Source organism: Macaca fascicularis, chromosome 3, assembly GCF_037993035.2.
Source record: "Macaca fascicularis isolate 582-1 chromosome 3, T2T-MFA8v1.1".
Classification (NCBI taxonomy): domain Eukaryota; kingdom Metazoa; phylum Chordata; class Mammalia; order Primates; family Cercopithecidae; genus Macaca; species Macaca fascicularis.
The window spans coordinates 47,418,209-47,444,324 of record NC_088377.1 but is presented as its reverse complement, the minus strand read 5'-3'; the positions used below and the strand labels follow the sequence as shown (position 1 = coordinate 47,444,324).

Sequence of the window (26,116 nt, the reverse complement as noted above, 5' to 3'; positions counted from 1 at the left end):
GCAGAAGCATAGCTGGAACCAGAACCCACTGGGCTTCCAGCCTTTAAGGCCAGCCAGGCCCCTTCAGCTTCTAGCAGAGCCCAGCCCTGCTTCTCTAAGGCAAATGGCAGTAACCATGTAGGCCGGTCACCCCTCACCGCAGTTGCCTGACTCCCACAAGGCCCTCAGTGACAAAGAAGTGGCCCTGGGCCCAGATATGAGCAGGAGCCCCATCTCACAGCAGCTGTGAGAGGGTAAACAGGGGATGACATCAAGCCCAGCGCAGGGGCCAGGCGCTCAGGCCCCTCTTTCAAGAAGGGGCAAGAGACTGGGCACAGTGGCTTACACCTGTAATTCCAGCATTTTGGGAGGCTGAGGCGAGACGATCGTTTGAGGCCAGGAGTTGGAGACCAACCTGGCCAACATGGTGAAACCCCGTCTCTACTAAAAACACAAAAATTAGCCAGGCCTGGTGGCGGGCACCTGTAATCCCAGCTTACTCAGGAGGCTGAGACATGAAAATCCCTTGAACCCGGGAGGCGGAAGTTACAGTGAGCCGAGATAGCGCCACCCTGGGACAGAGCAAGACTGTCTCAAGATAAAAAAAAAAAAAAAAAAAGAAAAGAAAAGAAGAGAAGCAGCAGTAGCAACAGCAAGGGGAATTTCGAGGTCTTTCGCCCTTTCCAGGCCTTTCGCCCAGCGCCTGGCACACCTTAGCACTCAACAGTTCCTGAATGAGGAGCAGCATCTCGGAGCCACGAGCGTGCAGAGAGAAGGCACCTGGAGGAGAGCCCCAAGGGACCTGCAGGCGGCTTGCAGCGCAGCTCACACCCCTGGGGACGCTGAGTCAGTGGGCGGTATCGGACATGGAGGGGCTGGGGGAAGGGAAAAATGCAGGTGCGGGGGGCGTGGACTCGGGTAGTGGAGGGGAAGGATGCGGCCGGGGGTGGATTTGGGTTGGAGGGTGGCGGTGCGGGGAGGAGCCAGGGCGCAGGAAGGGAGCTCGGGAACCCCTAGAGGGGAGGCAAACTGGGAGGGGCGATCTGGACTCCTGGAGGGCAGGGGGCGCGGCCGTGGGGAGAGACGCGGGGAGGGAGGACGCGGCGGTGGAGAGGGACGCGGCGGTGGAGAGGGACGCGGGAGCAAGGGGCGGCAGGAGGAGGAGGAGGGCGCGCGCCGAGGCTGACGTGGGCCGGGGTCGCGCAGCGGGCTGTGGGCGGCGGCGGCGCGCAGCGACAGAGCGTCCCCCGGCGAGGACGAGCGAGCACGGCGCCCGCACCTCCCCGCACCGCCCGCGCTGCGCGCCACGCGGAGCGGCCGCCGCCGTTCTCCAGCTCGAGCTGCATTCCCTCCGCGTCAGCCCCACGTTTCTCCCGCTCCGGGCCCCGCCATGGCCCGGGCAGTGTGGTCGCGCCTCGGCCGCATCCTATGGCTCTCCTGCCTCCTGCCCTGGGCCCCGGCAGGGGTGGCCGCAGGTAAGGCGCTGGGCAGCCCGCCCGGGGCCTGGAACCGTCTCCGCGGGCGGGTGGGCCCGGGATCCGGGATTGCGGAGGTGGCACCGTGCGCCCTGAGCGCATCTCCCTCCTCGGCTGAGGCCACTGCAGCGCCCTCTCCCCTCTCCTTTCACCCTTTTCTCCCAAAGTCGTCTAGGCACTGCAGGGGGCTCCCCGCACCCCCTGGATTCCTGCTTCCACCCCCCTACCCCAGGCTGGCCCTGCCCTGGAAACTGCGCGGGGGTGGCCGGCGCATCCGTCGATGTCTGGGGTCCATGCACCCGCTAAGGGAGGGGAGGATGAGGCAGGGAGGTGGGGATGCGCCAGGGTCCATCATCGCACCACAATCCCCCAGGCCCCCAGGGAGCACAGGGTGGGCAATGTTTTTGCCTTAAAATGTCGCCTCATCTAGAGGGGTTTTTCACCCCGTTGGTGCTGGCTTTGGGGAGATGCGATTTTGGAGCCCAGGAGGCCAGGCTGCCATTTCGTCTCTGGTGGTGATATCCAAAATGGACCCGGAGCTGACAGGTTGCTGGGGTGTGTGTGTGGGCGGGGTGTGTGTGGGGGGGCAGGGTCGTGTGTCTACTGCCCCCACTTCCTCACCGCCAGAAGGCCAGCACCCACCTCTCTGCTACATTTTGGGAACCATCAAAGGACCCAGATTGAAGACTTGTCGAGGGACAGGTGGGACGTGGGCAGCTAAGGGGGTTGAATACCATCCAACGCTTTTCATCCCCCTCCCCCCTCATAAAGGAGCAGTAGAGAGAGAGAGCAAGGGATCTAATGAAAATTTGTGAAAGAAAAACCACGAGGTAAAAGAAAACCTGCAACTCAGGGATGAATTAGATGAATTTTATGGGCATTGCGTTTGGACAAGATCACCTATTTCCTCCTGGAAATACAGAAAAGGGATCTCTTGTCCATCAGGTTTATTTGTGTCCAGAGATTTTCAATGTGTCCTCAATTGCAAAAGAAAAAGAATAAAAGAAAATAGCAAAAGTGAATTATTTGGAAATCATGTGTGATTCCCATTCTAGCCAATTGCACCCTCGATGTGGTCAAAATCACAGTGGCTGGGAGTGGAGTTGGGAAATATATCTTCTCCCTCACCCGTGGGGTAGACTTTTCTACCCTTCCCCTTTCGGGAGTCTGCATGAATCAGGGATTTGTAAGTCAGAAGTCCATGTACTGGACTATTCATTAATTCCGGCTTGTGTTACCCAGACTTTAGTGTTTTGGGTAGTCTGCATATTCTGTGTGAAAGGACTGAGGTAGCCATTTTCTAGAATGTTCGGGGCCACACATGCTGTGTTGTTGGAAAAGGTAGGTGTTTCTTCCATGAGCCAAGCTTCGGGGTGGTTGCCCCATCTCTTTTTGCTTTTGCCTCTTCAGCTCTGGGTGACTTGGGGGGCCCGTGGAGTCCCCTAAACCTCTGCCTTGGCTGCTCCATACCCCAAGGTCATGTCGCCTGGACTCCCAAACATGGAAAGATGAATTTTTTGTTTGAGATGGAGTCTTGCTCTGTCACCCAGGCTGGAGTGCAGTGGCACAATCTTGGCTCACTGCAACCTCCACCTTCTGGGTTCGAGCAATTCTCCTGCCTCACCCTCCCAAGTAGCTGGGATTATGGGCGCCTGCCACCACACCTGTCTAATTTTTGTATTTTTAGTAGAGGTGGGGTTTCGCCATGTTGGCCAGGCTGGTCTCGAACCTCTGACCTCAGGTGATCCACCCGCCTCAGCCTCCCAAAATGCTGGGATGACAGGCATGAGCCACCGTGCCGGCCTGGAAAGATGAATTTGATGGGTAGAGCAGCAGGCCCTGTGATTGGTTCCTTCGGCCACATTTGGCAAAGGCTTCCTGGTCCATTTCCACCCTGGATGTCCTGGCAATCCCTGAGACCCCTGAGGAACAGGGGCAGCATCACCCAGGGGCTGTGACAAAACTGATTTTGAAAAAATAGACTGAGAAAAAAGTATCCTTGGAGCCGGCAGGTGGTGGTGGAGCGGGGGGGCGGGCTCCCATGAGCTGGGCCAGTGTCTGCAGCAACGTCTGCAGCAGACACAGCCCCTCCCTGCCCCCCCAATCCCCCCTCCCTGTCCCAGCCGGCTGCCCTCCTGATCCATTCCCCTGGCAACCGATCTGCGTGATGACATGCGCCTATCTCACTGCAGATGCTGTTTGGCCATTAGCATGCAGCCGAATGTCCCTGCCACCTGCCAGCCTCGCTCAGGCCCACGCTCCTGGGCTGGGGTGGTGGGTAGGGGATGGGAAGGAGAGAAGGGTGCCAGGAGTTAGGGGGATAAGGGAGGAGGTGGTCTCTCATCCATGCACCTCTCTGTCCACAGCCTGGTCAAATGCTGCCTCCCAGTCAAAGGGGAGGGAGAGCAGAGCCTAACCAGGGTGGTACAGACTGGTTGGGTGGCCTCAGGCAGCAGCAGTAGCCCACACGGGCTTCAAGTCCCTCAATGTGATATACACACTGTATTTGCGTGAAAAAGCTCCCACAACAGCACCTGGAATTCCTTCTTTGGGGTTAAGACACTGCAGGTCCCCTTTTCAATGCCAGCATTCTCTCAGAAGTGACCAGCTCTCAGCATCTTGACTTAAATGACTTGATTTTTATTTATTTATTTTTTTTAGACAGAGTCTCTCACTTCGTTGCCCAGGCTGAAGTGCAGGGGTGCCATCATAGCTCACTGCAACCTGGAACTCCTGGGCTCAAGAGATCCTCCTGCCTCAGCCTTCCAAGTAGCTGGGGCAACAGGTGCACGCTACCATGCCCGGCTAATTTTTTAAATTATTTTTTGTAGAGACTGGGTATCACTGTGTTGCTCAGGCTGATCTCAAACTCCTGGGCTCAAGTGACCCTCTGGCCTCAAAGAGCTGGGATTACAGGTGTGAGCTGGCTAGGCCCGGCCTCAAATGCCTTTATAATTTAAGAAATTGCCCTGAAAGAAAGGGAAATGTGTAATGTGGGCCAAAGCAGTGAAGGTGTGATGTGGTCCTGAGGAAAGCTGGAGTCGGAGTCCCCCACGGGGACAGGTGATGTTGCTTCGAAATGAATGAGATGCAGCTGAAAAAAATAATCTCAGAGTTGCCTGAGCACTGGAGGGGGTGCCCCTTGCACCCTCGATTCCTGCTTCTACTTCCCGGGCTAGCCCTGCCCTGGAAACTGTGCGAGGGTGACCCGCGCATCCGTCAGATCTCTGGGGACTATGCACCTGCGAAGGGAGGGGAGGACGAGGCAGGGAGGTGGGGATGTATCAGGATCAGTCATCGAGCCACAACCCCCAGCCCCCAAGGAGCACAGGATAGGAAGCCTTTTTACTTTAAAATGCCACCTCATCTAGAGGGGTTTTCCACCCTGTTGGTACTGGCTTTGGAAACATGTGATTTTATTTGATTTATTATTTATTTATTTGAGATGAAGTTTGCTCTTTTTGGCCAGGCTAGAGTGTGGTGGCGCAATCTTGGCTCATGGCAACTGCCATCTCCTGGGTTCAAGTGATTCTCCCGCCTCAGCCTCCCAAGTAGCTGGGATTACAGGCGCTTGCCACCATGCCTGGCTAATTTTGTATTTTTAGTAGAGACGGGGTTTCACCATGTTGGCCAGGCTCATCTCGAACTCCTGACCTCAGGTGATCCGCCCACCTCGGCCTTCCAAAGTGCTGGGATTATAGGCATGAGCCACCGTGCCTGACCAAGATGCGATTTTAGAGCCCGGGAGACCAGGGTGCTATTTCTTCTGGAAGTGATTTCCTAAAATGGACCCGGAGCTGACAGGTTCCTGAGGAGACTTGTGGGGGGACCTTGTGCCCACCCGGTCGTGCATCTACTTTCCCCACATCCCCGTTGCCAGAAGGCCAGCACCCACCTTTCGGTCACATTTTGGGAACTGTAAAAGGACCCAGATTGGAGACTTGTCGAGGGACACGTGGGACGTGGGCAGCTAAGGGGGTTGAATATTATCCAACAGTTTTCATCCCCCTCCCCCTTCATAATAGTGTGGCAGAGAGAGGGTAAGGGTTCTAAAGAAAATTTGTGAAAGAGAAACAACAAGGTAAAATAGTTGAAATAGTTGAAAACCACAAGGTAAAATAATTGGCCTTTTTTAAAAAATGTTTTTGAGACAGAGTTTCACTCTTGTCGCCCAGGCTGGAGTGCAGTGGCACGATCTTGACTCACTGCAACCTCTGCCTTCTGGGTTCAAGCGATTCTCCTCCCTCAGTCTCCCGAGTAGCTGGGATTACAGGCGCATGCCACCACGCCTGGCTAATTTTGTATTTTTAGTAGAAACAGGGGTTTCTCCATGTTGGTCAGGCTGGTCTCCAACTCCCCACCTCAGGTGATCCGCCCACCTCGGCCTTCCAAAGTGCTGGAATTACAGGTGTGAGCCACTGCGCCTGGCCAGCCTTTCCTGTTGAAAGCCCAGCAGGTCTCCTGTGAGGTCCCTTGGGGGAGGGGCGTGTTCTGCATTTCTGGGTCCTCCCAACACAGTAGGGATGGGGTCCACGGAAGGGACTCAGTCAGTGCTGCCCGGGTGAACAGTCTCCCGGGGCCGGGCCAGGTGGGCTGGTCCCTCTGCTGCACCTGCTCTCCAGGTGCCTCTTGGCAACAGCAGTACCAAACACCTGCTATGTGCCAAGCGTTGTGCTGGTCACAGGGACGGTGGCGATGACCCCTGCTGTAAAGGATTTTGAAGCGTAGTAGGAGAGGTAAAGAAACCTTCGTTCCCACGTGGAGTTGTGACAACAGTGGACTCAGGCTGTTGGGAGAGAGCTGAGGGGGTGAGAGGTACAGGGAAGTGTTTTTATCGTTTGTTTTCTTTTGTTTTTGAGACGGAGTCTCACTCTGTCGCCCAGGCTGGAGTGCAGTGGCTCGATCTCGGCTCATTGCAATCTCTGCCTCTGGGTTCCAGCGATTCCCTTGCCTCAGCCTCCTGAGTAGATGGGATTACAGTCATGCACCACCACGCCCCGCTAATTTTTTGTATTTTTAGTGGAGACGGGGTTTCACCATGTTGGCCAGGCTGGTCTCGAACTCCTGAGTTCAAGTAATCAGCTTACCTCAGCCTCCCAAAGTGCTGGGATTATAGGTGTGAGCCATGGTGCCTGGCCGACAGCTGGATCCTTTAACCCTGACAGAGAGGGAGGAGTGAGGAGAGGAGGAATCCAGAGGCATAAGATCAGCACTGTCCAGTAGATCTTGGGCAATGTGGTTGAGCTTGCTGGCTCATGCCTGTAATCCCAGCACTTTGGGAGGCCAAGGCAGAAGGAGTGGTTGAAGCCAGGAGTTTGAGACCAGCCTGGGCAACATAGTGAGATCCCGTCTCTACAAAAAAAAAAAAAAAAAAAAAAAGAAAAAATCAGCCAGGTGTGGTGACTTGGACCTACAAGTCTCAGCTACTCGGGAGGCTGAGGTGGGAGAATCACTTGAGCCCAGGAGTTTGAGGCTGCAGTGAGCTATGATCATGCCACTGCACCCCAGCCTGGATGACAGAGGGAGACCTTGTCTCAAAACAAAACCACAAGGATTCTGGGGAACGGTAGAAATGCTCTCTTTGTGGCCTGCCCAGAAGAGTAGCCACTAACCAAGGCCCTGCCTGGCTGGCATGAAAAGAAAATATAATTTGGGCAGCCTGGGCAACATAGACCCCCATCTCTACAAAAAATAAAATAAAAAATTAGCTGGGTGTGGTGGTGTGTGCCTGCGGTTTCAGCTATTTGGGAGGCTGAGGCAGGAGGATCACTTGATTCTGGAAGGTGGAGGCTGCAGTGAACTGTGATGATTGTATTCCAGTCTGGGTGACAGAGTGAGATCCAGAGAAAGGAAGGAAAAGAGAGAGAGAGGGGAGGAAGAAAGGGAGAAAAGAAAGAAAGAAAAGGAAGGAAGGAAGGAAAAAGAAAGAAAGAAGGAAAGAAAGAGAGAGGGAAGGAAGGAAAGAAAGAAAAAGAAAGAAAGGAAAGAAGGAAGAAAAGAAAGGAGGGAGACAGGGAGGGAGGAAGGAAAGGAAGGGAATGAGAGGAGGGAGGGAAGGAAGGAAGGGAGGAAGGAAAGAAAGGAAAGAAAGAAAAACAGAAAGGAAGGAAGGAAGAAAAGAAAGGGAGAGAGGGAGGGAGGGACGAAGGAAGGAGGGAGGGAGGGAGAGAGAGAAGAGGGAGGGAGGGAGGGAAGGAAGGAAGGAAGGAAGGAAGGAAGGAAGGAAGGAAGGAAGGAAGGAAGGGGAAATAACATTGAAAAGACTGTTATTTGGAGTCAGTGGGACCCAGGTTTGAACCTCAGTTTGATGTTGAATTGGCTGAGTGACCCTTGGGCAAGTCACTTGAGCTGCCTGAGCCTCAGTTTCTCCACCTGGGAAATAGAATAGTTGATGCCAGCCCAGAGGTGGCTGTGGGGCTCCTTGCCACATACCCTCCTGAAACACAGTCTTTGTTTCTGGGCTCCTAGGCCTGTATGAACTCAATCTCACCACCGATGGCCCTGCCACCACGGGAGCGGAGGTGACCATCTCAGCCAGCCTGGTGGCCAAGGACAACAGCAGCCTGGCCCTGCCCGCCGACGCCCACCTCTACCGCTTCCACTGGATCCACACCCCGCTGGTGCTCACTGGCAAGACGGAGAAGGGTCTCAGCTCCACCATCCATGTGGTTGGCCACGTGCCCGGGGAATTCCCGGTCTCTGTCTGGGTCACTGCCGCTGACTGCTGGATGTGCCAGCCCGTGGCCAGGGGCTTCGTGGTCCTCCCCATCACAGGTGAGGGTTGCTCCTGTTTGTTAGTTTGCCTTCAAACCCTTGGTGCAGAGAAAAACATCCAGCTTCACTAGGAATCAGATCAATGCAGATTAGGCCCATGGGTTCCTTCCCTGGGTCAGCCGAGTTAGAAAGGATCTGAAAATTGCAGTGATTCCCCCCAGCAGGTATTGTGCTAAAATGGACACCTCTTGCTGTTGGGGGTATACATTAATACAATCCTGTGGAGAGCAGCTGGTCAATAGGTACTGATGGTTAGAAATTATTGTAGTCTCGGCTGGGCGCGGTGGCTCCCAGCACTTCGGGAGGTCGAGGCAGGTGGATCGCCTGAGATCAGGAGTTTGAGACCATCCTGGCCAGCATGACGAAACCCTGTCTCTACTAAAAATACAAAAATTAGTGGGGCATGGTGATGGGCACCTATAATCCCAGCTATATAGGAGGCTGAAGCAGAATTGCTTGAACCTGAGGGGCAGAGGTTGCAGTGAGCCAAGAACGTGCCACTGCACTCCAGCCTGGGGGACAGAGTGAGATTGCATCTTAAAAAAAAAAAAAAAATTATTGTAGCCTTGCGGTCATTCACTGGTTCTTTCTCCCCTCTTTCTCACCTTTCTTTTCTGTCTCTGTCTCTCTCTGTCCTTCTCTCTGTTCTCTCTATCTCTGCCTGTCTCTCTGTCTCTTCTCTCTCTCTGTTTTCCCTGTCGCTCTCTTTCTGTTCTCTGTCTTTGTCTCTCTCTGTCTCTGTGTCTTTGTCTCTGTCTGTCTCTTTATCTTTGTCTCTATGTTTCTTTGTCTGTCTCTCTCTCACATTCCAAGAGAAGATGCCCCTTTGGACTTTACAGTCTAATAATGAATTTATCTTCAGGAAATAAACCTGCATTTGGGTCATGCCTTATGCATGAAGATGTTCATTGCAGTAGCGTTTATAATAGCAAAAGAAGAGATAAACAAGCTAAGTGAGCAACCGTGAGGATACCGGCTAAATATAATGAAATCATTTATACCACTGTTAACAGTGACCCTTACAATGAGTTTGTAATGCCATGGGTAAACACACATGCATGTAAAATTACATATTAAAAAAGCAAAGCACAGAATTGTCTAACTAACCCAATAATCTGTATTTAATATATGTGTATATTAAACACACGAGCAAATACTTTGTCACACTTCAAAATGGCAACAGTGGTAGAGTTGAATGTTAGTTAGCTTCTTTTCTTATTTTATGTTTGAACATTTTCCAAATGAGCTCTATTGAACATGCCTCCCTTTCCACTTTTACTAATTTTAATTAATTTGTTATTATTATTATTATTTTTGAGATAGTCTCCCTCTGTTGCCCAGGCTGGAGTGGTGGTGTGATCTTGGCTCACTGCAACCTCCACCTCCCCGTTCAAACAATTCTCATGCCTCGGCCTCTGGAGTAGCTGGGACTACAGGTGCTGGCCATCATGCCCAGCTAATTTTTGTATTTTTAGTAGAGACAGGGTTTTGCCATGTTGGCCAGGCTGGTCTCGAACTCCTGGCCTCAAGTGATCTGCTCACCTCGGTCTCCCAAAGTGCTGGAATTACAGGTGTGAGACACCGCGCCTCACCAGTTTTTTTTTCTTTTTAGAGAAGTAGACACAGGAAGGTGGTCCCAGCATGTGGAGCTGTGATCAGTGGAACTGCTAATTTTTCCTTTTTTCTTTTTTTTTTTTTTTTTTTTTTGAGACAGAGTCTTGCTCTGTCACCCAAGCTGGAGTGCAGTGGTGTGATCTTGGCTCACTGCAAGCTCTGCCTCCCAGGTTCACGCCATTCTCCTGCCTCAGCCTCTCAAGTAGCTGGGACTGCAGGTGCCCGCCACCATGCCCGGCTAATTTTGTTTTTGTATTTTAGTAGAGATGGGGTTTCGCCGTGTTAGGATGGTCTTGATCTCCTGACCTCATGATCCGCCCGCCTCCCAAAGTGCTGGGATTACAGGCGTGAGCCACCGTGCCCGGCCATTGGAACTGCTAATTTTTCTAGGGTCACCTGACATTCTGAAATATTTCCCAAAAGTTCCTTTCAAAGCTTATGCATTTCCTTCTTTTTTCTTTTTTTTTTCTGAGATGGAGTCTTGCTCTGTCACCCAGGCTGGAGTGCAGTGGCGCGATCTTGGCTCACTGCAAGCTCCGCCTCCTGGGTTCAAGCGATTCTCCTCCCTCAGCCTCCCAAGTAGCTGTGACTACAGGTGTGTGCCACCACACTCAGCTAATTTTTGTATTTTTAGTAGAGACGGGGTTTCACCATCTTGGCCAGGCTGGTCTTGAATTCCCCACCTTGTGATCCACCTGCCTTGACCTCCCAAAGTGCTGGGATTACAGGCGTGAGCCATGGCGCCTGCCCATGCATTTTCTTCTGACCTTGGCCATCTTTTGTGCCAGAAAGTTCAGGGTCCTGGTGAGAGGGGACAGGAGAGAAAACAGTGAATGTGACAAAGTCCTCTGGTGTTCAGCAGTGTTCATGCAGCAGGGGGAGGGTATGGAGGCCTCTGTGTTCAGGGGTCTTTGGGGAAGGGGGGGGGTCCCCTCTCCCTGCCTAGCTCTGAAAGCCAGAAGGTCCGGCCAGGGAAGCAGTGGCTTTGACAGCTGCCCACGAGGTCTCTATCTGGTTCCCTGATCCCTGAATCTCCAAGACTCATCCTCCCGTCTCTCTCTCTCTCTCAGAGTTCCTCGTTGGGGACCTCGTTGTCACCCAGAACACCTCCTTGCCCTGGCCCAGCTCCTATCTCACTAAGACAGTCCTGAAAGTCTCCTTCCTTCTCCACGACCCGAGCAACTTCCTCAAGACCGCCGTGTTTCTCTACAGCTGGGACTTTGGGGACGGGTAGGTCCCTACCCCTCTGCAGGCCCTACAGCTGTCACTGGTGCCCCACCGTCTCATGCACTGTGCAGGGTACTCTGAATCTCCCCACTTTTATTTTTAATTTTTTTTTTTTTTGAGATGCAGTCTTGCTCTGTCATCTAGGCTGGAGTGCAGTAGTGCCATCTTGGCTCACTGCAACCACTGCCTCCTGGGTTCAAGTGATTCTCCTGCCTCAGTCTCCCCAGTAGCTGGAAATACAGGCTTGCACCACCACACCTGGCTAATTTTTTTTTTTTTTAGTAGAGATGGGGTTTTACCATGTTGGCCAGGCTAGTCTCGAACTCCTGGCCTCAAGTGATCTGCCTGTCTTGGCCTCGTGCTGGGATTACAGGTGTGAGCCACAATGCCCAGCTTATTTATTTATTTATTTATTTATTTATTTATTTATTATTATTATTATTTTAGTAGAGATGGGGCTTCACCATCTCGGCCAAACTGGTCTCGAACTCCTGACCTCAAGTGATCCTCCCACCTCAGCCTCCCAAAGTGCTAGGATTACAGGTGTGAGCCACTGGACCCACCTGAAGCTCCTCACCTTTCCCTGCTCACTCTCTCTCCCTTCAAACATCTTTCAAGCACCTCCTCTCTGCCACGCTTGGGGATCCTGGGGAACACTGGTGAATCAGTCACTAGCCCTGCCTTTGTGGTGTCTTCACCTGATAAAGGAGGCCATTGGTGCCCAAAACAGCCATTTAAGGAAGGTCAAGGTGCATAGGACTTTTTCCCATTTGACTTTGAAGGGTACCCAGCCGTGCTAGATACGAGGTAGAACCCGGGTGCTCTAGCTTCATTTCTCTTTATTCCTCCCTTTTAACTTTTTGTCTTTTTTCCCCTTTTTTGTGGAGGAGAACAGGGTCTTGCTATGTTGCCCAGGCTGGTCTTGAACTCCTGGGCTCAAGTGATCCTCCCACCTCTGCCTTCCTAAGTGCTGGGATGACAGGTGGGAACCACAGTGCTTGGCCCTACTCCCTCCCTTCCCTCCCTTCCCTCCCCCCGTCCTTCCTTTCTTTCCTTCCTTCCTTCCTCCCAAAGTGTTGGGATTACAGGGGTGAGCCACTGTGCCCAGCAAAACTCAGAATGTGGATTTCTAACTCTTGATGACAAAAGCAACCTGTGGTCAAACACTCAGGCTAGAGTACAGTGGTGTGATTATAGATCACTACCACCTTGACCTCCCAGCCTCAAGCAATCATCCCACCTCTGCCTCCTGAGTGGCTGGGATTACAGGCATGCACCACTACGCCCTGCTAATTTTAAAACTTTTTTGTAGAGACAGGGTCTTACTATGTTGCACAGGCTGGTCTTGAACTCCTGGGCTCAAGAGATCCTCCCATCTCAGCTTCCCAAGGCATTGGGATTACAGGTGTGAGCCACTGTGCTTGGTTTCCCTCCCCCGCTTTTTTAGAGACAGTGTCTTGCTCTGTCACCGAGGCTAGAGTGCAGTGGCACAAACCTGACTCACTGCCACCTCAATCTCTTGTGCTCAAGGAATCCTCTTGCCTTGACCTCTCGAGTAGCTGGGACCACAGGCGTGTACCACCACACATGACTTTTTTTTTTTTAATGTTTTTTGGAGATGGGGTCTCGCTTGTTGCCCAGGCTGGTCTTGAACTCCTAGTCTCGAGTCATCCTCCCACCTCAGCCTCCTAAAGCACTGGCATGATAGATGGGAGCCACCGTGCCCGGCCAGATCGTCTCTTTAGATGCCAAAAAAGTGTTAGTATGAACAGAAATGAACATTCAATGTAATATCAATAAACTAGAAAAAGAAGTTGCTGGAACTAACAACTAACATTATACTGAGTAGAGAACTTAGAATATGTTTTTGTTTATGGCCGGGCTCAGTGGCTCACTTCTATAATCCCAGCACTTTGGGAGGCTAAGGTGAACAGATCACTTGAGGTCAGGAGTTCAAAACCAGCCTGGCCAACATGGCAAAATCCCGTCTCTACTGAAAAAAAAAAAAAAAAAAAGCTGGGCATGGTGGCGTGTGCGTGTAGTCCCAGCTACTCAGGAAGCTGAGGCAAGAGAATTGTTTGAACCAGGGAGGAGAAGGTTGCAGTGAACTGAGATCATGCCATTGCCCTTCAGCCTAGGTGACAGAGCAAGGCTCTATCTCGGGGGGGGGGAAAAAAAAAAAAGACGTGTTTTTGTTTTTGTTTTTGAGACGGAGTCTCACTCTGTTGCCCACGCTGGAGTGCAGTGGCGTGATCACGGCTCACTGCAACCTCTGCCTCCTGACCTTGAGATCCTCCCACCTCAGCCTCTTGAGTAGCTGAGACCACAGGCCTGTAACATTACGGCTGGCTAATTTTTGTATTTTTTGTAGAGACGGGGTTTTGCCAAGTTGCCCAGGCTGGTCTCGAACTTCTGGGCTCAAGCAGTCCTCCCACCTTGCCTTCCCACAGTGTTGGTATTACAGGGGGTGAGCCAGCGTGCCTGGCAAAATGTGGAATGTGGATTCTCTAATTCTTGGTGACAAAAGTGACCTGTGGTCAAATACCTTTGGGGAATCATTGCATTGAGATGCTGGGGGAACCTGGCTCTAGATGCGGGAATAAGACAAGGGTGCTCCTTATCAGGGTCCCTCAATATTATTCTGAAAGTTCTAACTTACTCAGTAAAGTTAAGAAAATAAGTGCAGGCCTATGGTGGCTCACACCTGTCATTCCAGTGCTTTGAGAGGCCAAGACGGTGGGGGAAAACTTGAGCCCAGGAATTTGAGACTAGTGTGGGTAACATAGGGAGACCTCGTCTCTACAAAAAATACAAAAATTAGCCAGGGATGGTGGCACGTGCCTGTAGTCCCAGCTACTCGGGTGGCTGAGGTGGGAGGACTGCTTGAGCCTAGGAGTTCAGAGACTGCAGTGATCTGATTGCACCACAGCACTCCAGCCAGGGCAACAGAGCAGAACCTTATCTCTAAAAAGGAAAAAAAAAAAAAAAAAAAAAAGAGAGAGAGAGAGAGAGAGAGAGAGAGAGAGAGAAAGTACAGTATAAATATTGGAAAGCAGACAATTTGCAGAAAAGATCATTTACTTGAAAAATCTGGATGGCAGCTTTGTCCAGCAGAACCCTCGGCTTAGCACAGTGGCTCATGCCTGTAATCCCAGCACTTTGAGAGGTTGAGGTCAGAGGATCACTTGAACACAGGAGTTCAAGACCAGCCTGGGCAACATAGTGAGACCTTGTCTCTACAAAAAATCATATATTAGCCGGGCACAGTGGTATGCGCCTGTGATCCCTGCTACTTGGGAGGCTGACATGGGCAGATTGCTCAAGCCCAGGAATTCAAGGCTGCAGTGAGCCATGATTGTACCACTGGGTGACAGAGTGAGACCCTGTCTCAAAAACCAAAAACAACAAAAACAAAACATTTTTGACAAACAATTCTTCTGTCTTTACCACATGGGGCTGTTGAGCCCTTGAACTTTGGCTAATGTGAGAAATTTGTAATTCTCCTGAATTTTAGGCCCTCTCTGGCCTCAGTTTCCTCATCTGGGAAATGGGTCAGCTGACCTGGAGCCCTGTGATGACGGGTGTGCTCACTGGTAGCTGGGAGTATCACTGCACAGCCTCCCCTGACTCTGGCAATCCCATGAATCACTTCTGAGTTACAGGAAGGAGAAGTAACCATCTGCTGCCTTCCTCCTCTCTCCTCCCTGTCTCCTAACAGGACCCAGATGGTGACTGAAGACTCCGTGGTCTATTATAACTATTCCATCATCGGGACCTTCACCGTGAAGCTCAAAGTGGTGGCAGAGTGGGAAGAGGTGAAGCCGGATGCCACAAAGGGTGTGATGCAGAAGACCGGGGACTTCTCTGCCTCGCTGAAGCTGCAGGGTGGGTGTCCAGGCAGGCTGATGCGGTCTGGGCATTCCAGAGTGGGGTCAGCATATGCACAGATCACAGTGGCTCTGGGCTGGACCCACATCCTGTCTCCTGGAGCCCCACAGACCTCTGAGGAGTGTCTATCATTACCCCTGTTTCAGACAGGGCGCTGCAGGCCGTGGATGGGATCATGTGGCTGTGCAGTGGCTGAGCGGCCCTCGTGCCCAGGGCCGCCTGAGCCTGAGCCTGAGCACCCGGAGCCTGAGCCGGTGATCAGCTGTCTACTGTGAACTGGCCAGTCCATGCCATTCCCTGTTCCCTGGCCCCATCGGCCTCCCACCGAGGCTCACCCCAGGGTGGGATGGTCTCCATCTCTCCCTGGCTTTGGCAAGATGGAGCCCTTGGGCAGCTGCAGAAGATGTCTTGGTTCTTGCTGATGGGATGGTGCTGCCCTGTATGACGCGGACGATGACTTGGCATTGGGTGGGACAGTCGTGTGTTTGCCTGCCTTTTCCAAATTCCTCCCTCTGAGCCTGCTCCAGCACCTGCTGCTGACAGGGAAGGGCAGGGCCCAGAGGAACCCTGCACAGACCTGTGACCTGCTCTTAGGAGAGGGCAGAGGGGAGGACAGGGTGGCGGTCACACCACCCTGTGCCCTGGGAGCCTTGACAGCAATCCTTAGCCACCAGGTCTAATGGGGTTCTCTCGGCCTTACAGAAACCCTTAGAGGCATCCAAGTCTTGGGGCCCACCCTAATTCAGACCTTCCAAAAGATGACCGTGACCTTGAACTTCCTGGGCAGGTAAGTGAACTCCAGAGTGCACTGTGGGCGCCCCATGGGCTCTGCACATCCACTTTCATGGTGACCCCAAGTGTGTTTCACTCTGTGACGGTCCCCACGTCTGGGACCTCGTGGAAGGGCAGTGCCACTCTGTCCTGAGGCTGGGCCATGGGGAAAGCATGGGCTCAATTCCAGTCTTCATTTTATTTTTATTTTTAATTTTTTTTTGAGACAGAGTCTCCCACTCTGTCGCCAGGCTGGAGTGTAGTGGCGCAATCTTGGCTCACTGCAACCTCTGCCTCCCTGGTTCAAGCGATTCTCCTGCCTGCCTCAGCCTCCCGACTAGCTGGGATTACAGGCACACTCCATGATGCCCAGCTAATTTTTGTATTTTTAGTAGAGATGGGGTTTCACCATGTTGCCCAGGCTGGTCTCCAACTCCTGACCTCAAGTAATCCACCCGCCCTGGCCTCCTAAAGTGCTGAGATTATAGGCATAAGCCACTGTATCCAGCCTTTAATTTGTATTTTTTAGAGACAGTTTCGCCCTGTCACTCAGGTTGGAGTGCAGTGGCACCGTCACAGCTCACTGCAGCCTTGACCTCCCAGGCTTAAATGATTCTCCTGCTTCAGCCTCCTGGGTGGCTGAAACTATAGGTGGGCACAACCATGCCTGGCCAATTTTTAATTTTTGTAGAGCTGGGGTCTCCCTAAGTTGCCCAGGCTGGTCTCAGTCTCCTGAGCTCAAGCGATCCTCCCAGCTTGGCCTCCCAAAGTGCTGGGATTGCAGGCATGAGCCACCACACCTAGCCCTCAGCTCAATTCTTGAGGTCCCAGGGAGGGAGGACCTGCCTTTTGGGGCTGTATTCACCGTGGGCATGGAGACAAAGGTTGGGAGGGAACCCTCCTGTTGAGAAGCCCTCTGTATAAAACGCGGCCTATTTTCCAGCCCCTAGGCCTTTGTCCTGTGGTTCTTTCAGGGTTCTCTTCTCTCCCATTACATGTCCAGATGTTTCTTATTCTTCTAAGCCCCTTGGAATGCCTGACTTCAAAAGCCTTTTCTGAGGCCGAGCGCTGTGACTCATGCCTGTAATCCCAGCTACTTGAGAGGCTGAGGCAGGGGAATTGCTTGAACCTGGGAGATGGAGGTTTCAGTGAGCTGAGATCCTGCCATTGCACGCCAGCCTGGGCAACAGAGCGAGACTCTGTCCAAAAAAAAACCAAAAAAACAAAAAACCAAACCTGTTCTGCCCTTCAGCCTGCACAGGGGAGCTTGCACCAGCCAGCAGAAGTTGATTGAGCATCTGCTTTGGACCAGGTGCTTTTCTGGAAGCTTCTAGACCAGAGTAGACAAGACAGAGCCACTACTTCCAAGGGTTCTGTGTGCAGGGTGGGGCACCCCACATGACACAGAAGCAGATCATCCCAGGGGATTCTCATCAGCCAGTCTACTCAAGGCAGCCTGGCCCAGGCTCCTGGCAAGCACAGCACCAGGCTGTTCAGTAAGTGAGGAGACACAGATGCCGAGTGCATTCTGTCCACAAGGGTGCCCCTCCCTGGGGCCACTGGGATGGATAGAGCAGCAGACATCAGTGGTCGGGGCCCAGGCCTTAAAGGACTGTTTTTTTTTTTTTTTTTTTTTTCCCAGACAGAGTCTCGCTTTGTTGCCCAGGCTGGAGTGCAGTGGCACAATCTCAGCTCACTGCAACCTCCGCCTCCTGAGTAGATGGGATTACAGGTGCATGCCACCATGCCGGGCTAATTTTTTGTATATTTTGTAAAGACAGGGTTTCATCATGTTGGCCAGGTTGCTTTCAAACTCCTGACCTCAAGTGATCCACTCACCTCGGCCTCCCGAAGTACTGGGAGCAGGCGTGAGCAACCGTACCTGGCCAGCCCTTGAAGGACTCTTGTCCCCACACGGAGACACATGAGAGGGATGCTAGGCCAGACAGAGAGTGAGCAATGGAGGCCAGGGGAAGAGGAAGATGAGCTATGAATAATTTAGGGGTTGGAGGTAGTTTTCACGGGGCGTTGGAGGCAGGAGCTCAGCATGGGGAGAATGGGAAGCCCCGTGGGTTTAGCAGCCCTGACCTTTGAGGTGGCATGAGTGCGTGGCTTTTCCTGCGGACCTGGGGTTGTGTGGAATTGGAATGTTCATTTCACATTCCTTGGATGGACCTGCATTTTCCAGCTTCTGAGCCTATGCTTGTGGAATGTGGATAACTTGGAATGCCCTTATCCTTTCTCATGCATCAAAGGTTCATTTATCCTTTCAGATCTGCTCAACTGCCACCTCCTCCAGGAAGCCTTCTCTGGCTACCTCATTAAGAATGCTCTCATGGTCAGGGACGGTAGCTCATGTCTGCAATCCCAGCACTTTCAGAGGCTGAGGTGGGTGGATCACTTGAGGTCAGGAGTTCAAGATTAGCCTGGCCAACATGGTGAAACCCTATCTCTACCAAAAAAATACAAACATTAGCCAGACGTGGTGGCGCATGCTACTTGGGAGGCTGAGGTGCAAGAATCACTTGAACTCAGGAGGCAAAGGTTGCAGTGAACCGAGATCGTACCACTGTACTCCAGCCTGGGTGACAGAGTGAGACTGTCAAAAACAAAACAAAACAAAACACAAAAACGAAAACAAAACAAACAAAAAAAACAACCCTCTCATGCTGGTTGCAGTGGCTCACACCTGTAATCTCAGCACTTTGAGAGGCTGAGGCAGGAGAATACTTGAGGCTAGGAGTTGGAGACCACCCTGGGCAATATAGTCCCATCTCTATAAAAAAATAAAAAAATTGGCCAGGCACGGTGGCTCACGCCTGTAATCCCAGCACTTTGGGAGGCTGAGGCGGGCAGATCACCCGAGGTCAGGAGTTTGAGACCAGCCTGGCCAACATGGTGAAACCCCGTCTCTACTAAAAATACAAAAATTAGCCAGGCATGGTTGTGCGTGCCTGTAGTCCCAGTTACTTGGGAAGCTGAGGCTTGAACCCAGGAGGTGAAGGTTGCAGTGAGCCAAGATCGCGACATTGCACTCCAGACTGGGCAACAGAGCGATACTCCATCTCTAAATAAATAAATTAACTAATAAAATAAAATAAAAAATTTAGTTGGGCATGGTGGCTGGTGCCTGTAGCCCCAGCTACTCGGGAGGCTGAGGCAGGAAGATCGCTTGAGCTCAGGAGTTGGAGGCTGCACTGAGCTATGATTGAGCCACGGCACTTCAGCCTGGGTGACAAAGTGAGTCCCTGTCTCATAGAAAACAAAAACCAAAAAATGGGACGTGCCTATTATTCCCCTGGGCTTCTGTGGTACGCCATGTGTGCCGTTGGACCCCTCATCCTGCCTCCAGTGAGCAGTCTGTGTGTATCTCTGCCTTATTCACTTGGAATTCCCTTGGGGGTCCGGGACCATCTCTTTTGCACCATAGTGTCCCCTGGTCTGGAATGCATGAAGCTGAGTCCAGGACAGCTTGATGTCCTGTCCTGGAAAGGACACTGAAGTTCCTGGCCACCTGGCCTGTCTTGGACTTGGTCTGTGCTGACACGCTTTACTGAGCCTTTTTTTAAAAACCGCCCGCATTTCCCTGCAGCCCTCCTCTGACCGTGTGCTGGCGTCTCAAGCCTGAGTGCCTCCCGCTGGAGGAAGGGGAGTGCCACCCTGTGTCCGTGGCCAGCACAGCGTACAACCTGACCCACACCTTCAGGGACCCTGGGGACTACTGTTTCAGCATTCGGGCCGAGAATGTCATCAGCAAGACGCATCAGTACCACAGGATCCAGGTGTGGCCCTCCAGTAAGTGACACCTCGCCTTCTGCTCCAGTGCCACATGGGCAGCACAAGCCTGTCCACCCTGCCACCACCACCAATACGCTCCTACCAACCAACCTTACCAAAGTCCTCAGCAACGAAGCCCACCAGCATCAGCACCATCATTAACCCTACTGACTCCAATGGTGGCCAACATCAGCGTTGGCCAACTGCCAATACCACCACCACCAAACTCTCCAATCCCACCAGCAACCAACTCTGCCAGCCCCAGTACAGCACCCATTGATTCTACCAGCACCACCATCAACACTAGCACCACTAACAACTGTAACCAACTCAGACACCACCATTACCATATGCTCTCCTGACAACTTTTCCAGGACCACCAGCGCCACCACTAACGACTCTATCAGCATTCTCACCAAGTCACCTCAATGGCCCCTGCCCCTACCCACATCTATAAGCCCATGCTACCACCTGCCCCAATGCCAGCTTCGTGGACCAAAAGCAACCATGCCAATGTCTTCTCCCACATATTTCCAAGACCACACATGTCCCCAGCACAAACACTTTTGCACCAAATGAGCCACCATGATTGCAATGTTCCCTCCCTCATCACCATCACGCCTGCCCCAGCAGTTGCCACCGCTAAAACCAGCATCCCCAACAGTAACTCAACTCACAGTGTGGTAGTGAGTCTTCCAGGGAGAAGGCATTGCATATCATTAATAAGGATGCCTGGGCTAGGCACGGTGGCTCCCAGGACTCTGGGAGACTGAGGTGGGTGGATTGATTGAACCCAGAGGTCTGAGACCAGCCTGGGCAACGTGGTAAAACTCTGTCTCTACAAAAAATATAAAAATAGGACAGGTGCGGTGGCTCGTGCTTGTAATCCCAGCACTCTGAGAGGCCAAGGTGGGTGGATCATTTGAGGTCAGGAGTTCGAGACCAGCCTGGCCAACATGGTGAAACCCCATCTCTACTAAAAAATACCAAAAAATTAGCTGGGTGTGGTGGTGTGTGTCTGTAATCCCAGCTATGAAGGAGGTGGAGGCATGAGAATCCCTTGAACCTGGGAGGTGGAGGTTGTAGTGAGCTGAGATTGTACCGCTGCACTCCAGCCTGGGCCACAGAGAGGCTCTTATCTCAAAAAACATATATATATATGTATGTATATATATGTGCATATATATACATATGTGTGTGTGTGTGTATATATATATATACAGAGAGAGAGAGAGAGAATGGCGTGTGCCTGCAGGTCTCTGCTGTGCTACTTGGGAAGCTGATGTGGTAGGATCACTTGAGTTCAGGAGGTTGAGGCTGCAGTGAGCCAAGATCGCACCACGGCACTCCAGCCTGAGCAACAGAGTGAGACCCTGTCTCCATGAATGAATGAATGAATGAATGAATGAATGGAAGAAAAGGATGTCCAACCTTCTTTCTTGAAATACCCTTCCAAAACCATCATCAGGCCCAGTCCCTGGCTTACGGTCATAGGCTTTGCTGATGACAGCATTGGGTTCTACAGTTCATTTTTATGGAGGACTCTGGGAGCCCCAGATAAGTACGTCCTTACATAGAGTAGGATCTCAGGTCCTGAAGGCACCGTCTTTCAGATGCTCAACCTAGTCCTACTTTTGATGCTACAAAAGGGGAAACTAAGGCACAGGGAGGCAACAAGACTGGATGTTAGCCTGAGCCTGAGCCAGGCTTTCAGACTCTGGTCCTGGGATAGGAGTTAGTTCTTCCCAGTGCTCCCAAGCTCATGCCAAACCCTGCCAGCTGCACCTGTCTTCAAGGTTGGTCCTATGGATGCACCTGAAGCTGTCACTGTCCTCTACAGTCTCCCCAGTCCCACTCTGGGCCCTTGAGAGAATGCTACAGTCCAAGTGGGCCCTGGCTTACTTTGTGGGCATCGTCAGGTCACTTGAGCCCTGCGTCTCTCAGCACCCTCTGGGGACCAAGTTCCAATCAGGAACCCCCTGAATTCTGCAGAGAAGACAGCAGTACAGGTAATCAATGCCAACTTTTCCTGGGGAAACAGACACTCATGGCAGAGGGTGAGGGAAAAGGGAGAGGGAACCCACACTTCCTGATCACCTACCACATGCCACACACATCAACACCCCTCTTCTTGTTGCATCTCCTTAGCAGTCTTGCAGGTCAACATTAGCATGAGGTAGCATGTTCAGAGCTAGGATTTGAACCCACAACTGTTTAACTTCAGACACTAGACTCTTTCTATCATACCACTTCATTGCAACAGGTTTAGTGGGTGAGCCTGGAGTTGCCAGAGGGAGGAAGCCGAAGCAGAGACACAATGCCAATTGGGTGACCTCACAACAGGGCTGCCCTTCCCAAAAGGGTGTCACCCAAGAGAGCAAAGAAGGAGCTGTGGTGTCCTTTATGGCTTAGACTCAGGAGCCATGCACTGTCACTCCTTTCATCTGCTGTACACTAGGAGCTGGTCACTGAGTCCAGCCCTCACTCAAGCGGTGAGGAATTTAGCTGCCACTCTTGGAAGCTACTATCAAGTAACTTGTGGATGTATGCTGAAAGCCCCCCACCCAGACCCCAGTTTATTTTTTGTGAAGTCCTGGATTTACCTATTGGGGTTACCCAGTTGGGATGCATGTACACGAGGGTAAAAAAAATCACTGGTAGGACTTGACCATTCATTCCCTCGTTTGTTGTGCTTGCTTCCTGAGAACCAGCACTGCAGCACCAGCTACCCAGTCCTGTAATGTTACCTCTTTCATTCCCAGGAATCCAGCCGGCTGTCTTTGCTTTCCCATGTGCTACACTTATCACTGTGATGTTGGCCTTCATCATGTACATGACCCTGCGGAATGCCACTCAGCAAAAGGATATGGTGGAGGTGGGTACTCAGTGGGGTGGAGGCTGGACTACTGGGCCTTGCCTAGAGAGGATCTTTAGAGAGGGTATGGGGGCCAGGCCAGGATGCCTTGAGGGGGTCTTGATGTTACAGCGAGGCTCTGGGACTTGGGGTGATGTGCCCAAGAGGCATCTGTAAACTAGGAAAAATTGCTAAGTTTGTGTCCCAGCTGATTTATCTCCTATGTCCATCTCTTGCATCTGTGTGGTACCAGAAAGGTGTTTCTGTGCACTCTGCTGCCAGGCAGCTGAGCTCATAAGGCCACCTGATGGGGCTCCTGGTGGGTGGGTGATTGACCCGTGGGATTTTGTTCATCATAGGTGGCTGATTTTGACTTTTCCCCCATGTCTGACAAGAACCCGGAGCCACCCTCTGGGGTCAGGTGCTGCTGCCAGATGTGCTGTGGGCCCTTCTTGCTGGAGACTCCATCTGAGTACCTGGAAATTGTTCGCGAGAACCATGGGCTGCTCCCACCCCTCTATAAGTCTGTCAAAACTTACACTGTGTGAGCACTCCCCCTCCCCACCCCATTTCAGTGTTAACTGACTGCTGACTTGGAGTTTCTGGCAGGGTGGTGTGCACCACTGACCAGGAGGGGTTCATGTGCGTGGGGCTGTTGGCCTGGATCATCCATCCATCTGTACAGTTCAGCCACTGCCACAAGCCTCTCCCTCTCGGTAACCCCTGCCCCCAACCATTCACCCACCTGTACAGTCCAGCCACTGATGTAAGCCCCACTCGATTACCACCCCCTCGACCCCCTACCTTTGAAGAGGCTTCATGCAGGACTTTGATGCTTGGGGTGTTCCATGTTCACTCCCAGGTGGGCCTGGCTGCCCATTGCCCATTCCTCTCACATTGGCACATCTGCTGTCCATTGGGGGTTCTCAGTTTCCTCCCCCAGACAGCTCTGCCTGTGCCAGAGAGCTAGAAAGGAGGTCACAAAGGGTTAAAAATCCATAACTAAAGGTTGTACACATAGATGGGCACACTCACAGAGACAAGTGTGCATGTACACACACACAGAAATAGAAACACACATGTCACCTGGAGATTTCAGATGATCGGCTCTGTATCCGGTTAAGTCGGTTGCTGAGATGTAGCCTGCACTAGAGCTGAAAGGAAATTTGACCTCCAAGCAGCCCCGACAGGTCCTGGGCCGGACCCTCCCTTTGTGCTTTGTCTCTGCAGTTCCCACACCTTTTATAAGGCCACCCTAGTCCCTGCTTGCTGGCAGGGGGCTGGATGGGGGGCAGTACTAACTCTTAGTGAGTGCAGAGGGCTTTATAAATATCACCTTATTTTATCAAAACCCATATGTAAAGCTTTCATCAAGGAAAAGGGCTTGCAGTGGTAGAAGAGGTTGAGTCAGTAGGGACTTGGGTTCCCTGTGTGTGAGGGGGGCATTCTTGCCGGCCAGCTGCTCCCGAGGTGGCCTTGAGAAGGAAGAAGCAGGATGACAGAGCCTGAGCAGCGGAACCAGACTGCACTCTCCCCTCTGGCCCGGCGACCTGGGCTGTGGTTGAGAGAGACAATAATGAGGCCAGAAGTAGCCGGAGCCAGTCGGGAAGGGCAGGGGAGGACTGTAGGGTCTGGGCTCTGTCTCTGTAACCATCTGCTCCCAGGCTGTGTGCAGGAAATGGCATTTATGCTATTGTGCAGCTCATTCTCATGAAATACTGCCATTGTTGCTAAATAAAGCTTGTGTGCTCTGAATATAGCCAAGCATAGACGGTGTGGCTGGAGTCTCTCTTTTGTGCATGGACATTTTTGCCTTGCAGACAGCAACGGCAGTGCTGTGACGTAGCAGGACATCCCACTTGTCCTCTGTGGTGAAGACAACGGAAGGGAGCCAGTTCAGGTCCCTGGAGGTGGGGAGAGCTGTCCCTGGGTGACTTGGACATGCATCCCAGTCTGAGACCTCAGGTGGATTCTAGAGTCAGAGGGGGAACGTGGGCCACACCTGGGGACGTGCTGGAAATGCAGACCCCTGGGCTCGACCTGATACCTGAAGCAGTGCCTGGGGAGGGGGGCAGCCACTTGTTTTCACAGGCCCTCTGGGATTCTGGTGCAAATCAGGTGTGAGAACCCCTAGTCTCTAGCCAGCTTCTTAAACTTTGAGGTTCGTGAGAATTGCTAGAGATCTTGGTAAACAAGAATTTTCATTTTGGAGGTCTGGAGTGGGGCCTGGGATTCTGCATTTCTTTAAGTCTTTTTTTTTTTTTTTTTTTTGAGATGGAGTCTCACTCTGTTGCCAGGCTGGAGTACAGTGGCATGATCTTAGCTCACTGCAACCTCCGACTCACTGGTTCAAGCGATTCTCCTGCCTCAGCCTCCCGGGTAGCTGGGATTACAGGCACACGCCACCACGCCCGGCTAATTTTTGTATGTTTAGTAGAGATGGGTTTCACCATCTTTGGCTAGGATGGTCTTAATCTCCTGACCGCATGATCCACCCGCCTCGGCCTCCCAAAGTGCTGGGACTACAGGCATGAGACACCACACCTGGTCTTATTTATTTAGACAGAGTCTGTCTCTGTCACCCAGGCTGGAGTGCAGTGGCATGATCATAGCTCACTGCAGCCTCGACCTCCTGGGCTCAAGTGATTCTCCCACCTCAGCCTCCTGAGTAGCTGGGACTATAGGTGCATGCCACCATCCCTGGCTAATTTTCTGTTTATTTTTTGTAGAGATGAGGTCCCACTATGTTGGCCAGGCTGGTCTCGAACTCCTGAGCTCAAGTGATCCTCCTGCCTCGGCCTCCCAAAGTGCTGAGATTACAGGCGTGAGCCACTGTGCCCAGCCCTGAGGGTTTGTTGTTGTTGTTGTTTTGTTTGTTTTGTTTTTTGTTTTTTGGAGACAGAGTGTTGCTCCCAGGCTGGAGTGCAGTGGCATGATCTTGGCTCACTACAACTTCTGCCTCCCGGGTTCAAGCGATTCTCTTGCCTCATGAGAATCTCCTGAGTAGCTGGGACTACAGACACCCACCACCACACCCGGCTAATTTTTGTTTTTTTTTTTTTTTTTTGAGACGGAGTCTTGCTCTGTCGCCCGGGCTGGAGTGCAGTGGCCGGATCTCAGCTCACTGCAAGCTCTGCCTCCCAGGTTTACGCCATTCTCCTGCCTCAGCCTCCCGTGTAGCTGGGACTACAGGCGCCCGCCACCTCGCTCAGCTAGTTTTTTGTATTTTTTAGTAGAGACGGGGTTTCACCGTGTTAGCCAGGATGGTCTCCATCTCCTGACCTCGTGATCCGCCTGTCTCGGCCTCTCAAAGTGCTGGGATTACAGGCTTGAGCCACCGTGCCCGGCCAATTTTTGTATTTTTAGTAGAGATGGGGTTTCACCATGTTGGCAAGGCTGGTCTCGAACTCCTGACCTCACGTGATCCACCCACCTCGGTTTCCCAAAGTGCTGGGATGACAGGTGTGAACCATGGCGCCCGGTCCCATTTCTGTTGTTTTAAGCCACCTGGTTTGTGGTACTCTGTTTCAGCAGCCCCAGGAAACAGACTTCCCTACGTCATTTTCGGCAGCTCTGTCTCTCACATTTCATATCCATCCTACGGGAAATCCTTCAACTGAGATCCAGAATCTGACCGCTGCTCCCTCCTCCCCTGCTGCCACCACCCCCGTCCCTGGCAGGGCTCTCACAATGCCTGGCGGGTCCCGCTCACCCCTCACTGCGCCAGAAGTCTGTCTATAAAACTGCTCCAAGACCA

The 26,116-nt window shown here is 52.3% G+C and overlaps 1 protein-coding gene across 7 annotated transcripts; it reads left to right on the top strand.

The window, feature by feature from the left end:
• The first annotated feature begins 603 nt into the window (after nucleotides 1-603).
• On the top strand, nucleotides 604-24,126 carry TMEM130 (transmembrane protein 130). 7 transcript variants are annotated; one of them, XM_074034442.1, is made up of 8 exons: nucleotides 604-825; nucleotides 7,923-8,228; nucleotides 10,913-11,072; nucleotides 14,788-14,954; nucleotides 15,660-15,744; nucleotides 19,321-19,523; nucleotides 22,268-22,380; nucleotides 22,755-24,126. In XM_074034442.1, exons 1-8 carry the CDS (start codon nucleotides 714-716, stop codon nucleotides 22,905-22,907), a joined length of 1,299 nt encoding a protein of 432 aa, XP_073890543.1. In that variant the 5' UTR covers nucleotides 604-713; the 3' UTR covers nucleotides 22,908-24,126. The 7 variants fall into 7 exon arrangements, with proteins under 7 accessions (XP_073890543.1, XP_045245409.1, XP_073890544.1 ...); XM_045389474.3 differs by having other exon boundaries at nucleotides 22,719-24,126; XM_074034443.1 differs by having other exon boundaries at nucleotides 604-836.
• Nucleotides 24,127-26,116: the final 1,990 nt, after the last annotated feature.

Coding starts and splice junctions, on each gene's coding strand:
- TMEM130 (XM_065541688.2), top strand. CDS start 714: ATGAGGAGCAGCATCTCGGAGCCACGAGCGTGCAGAGAGAAGGCACCT. Junction 8,229..10,912: donor CGTGGTCCTCCCCATCACAG/GTGAGGGTTGCT, acceptor TCTCTCTCTCAG/AGTTCCTCGTTGGGGACCTC. Junction 15,745..19,320: donor ACCTTGAACTTCCTGGGCAG/GTAAGTGAACTC, acceptor ATTTCCCTGCAG/CCCTCCTCTGACCGTGTGCT.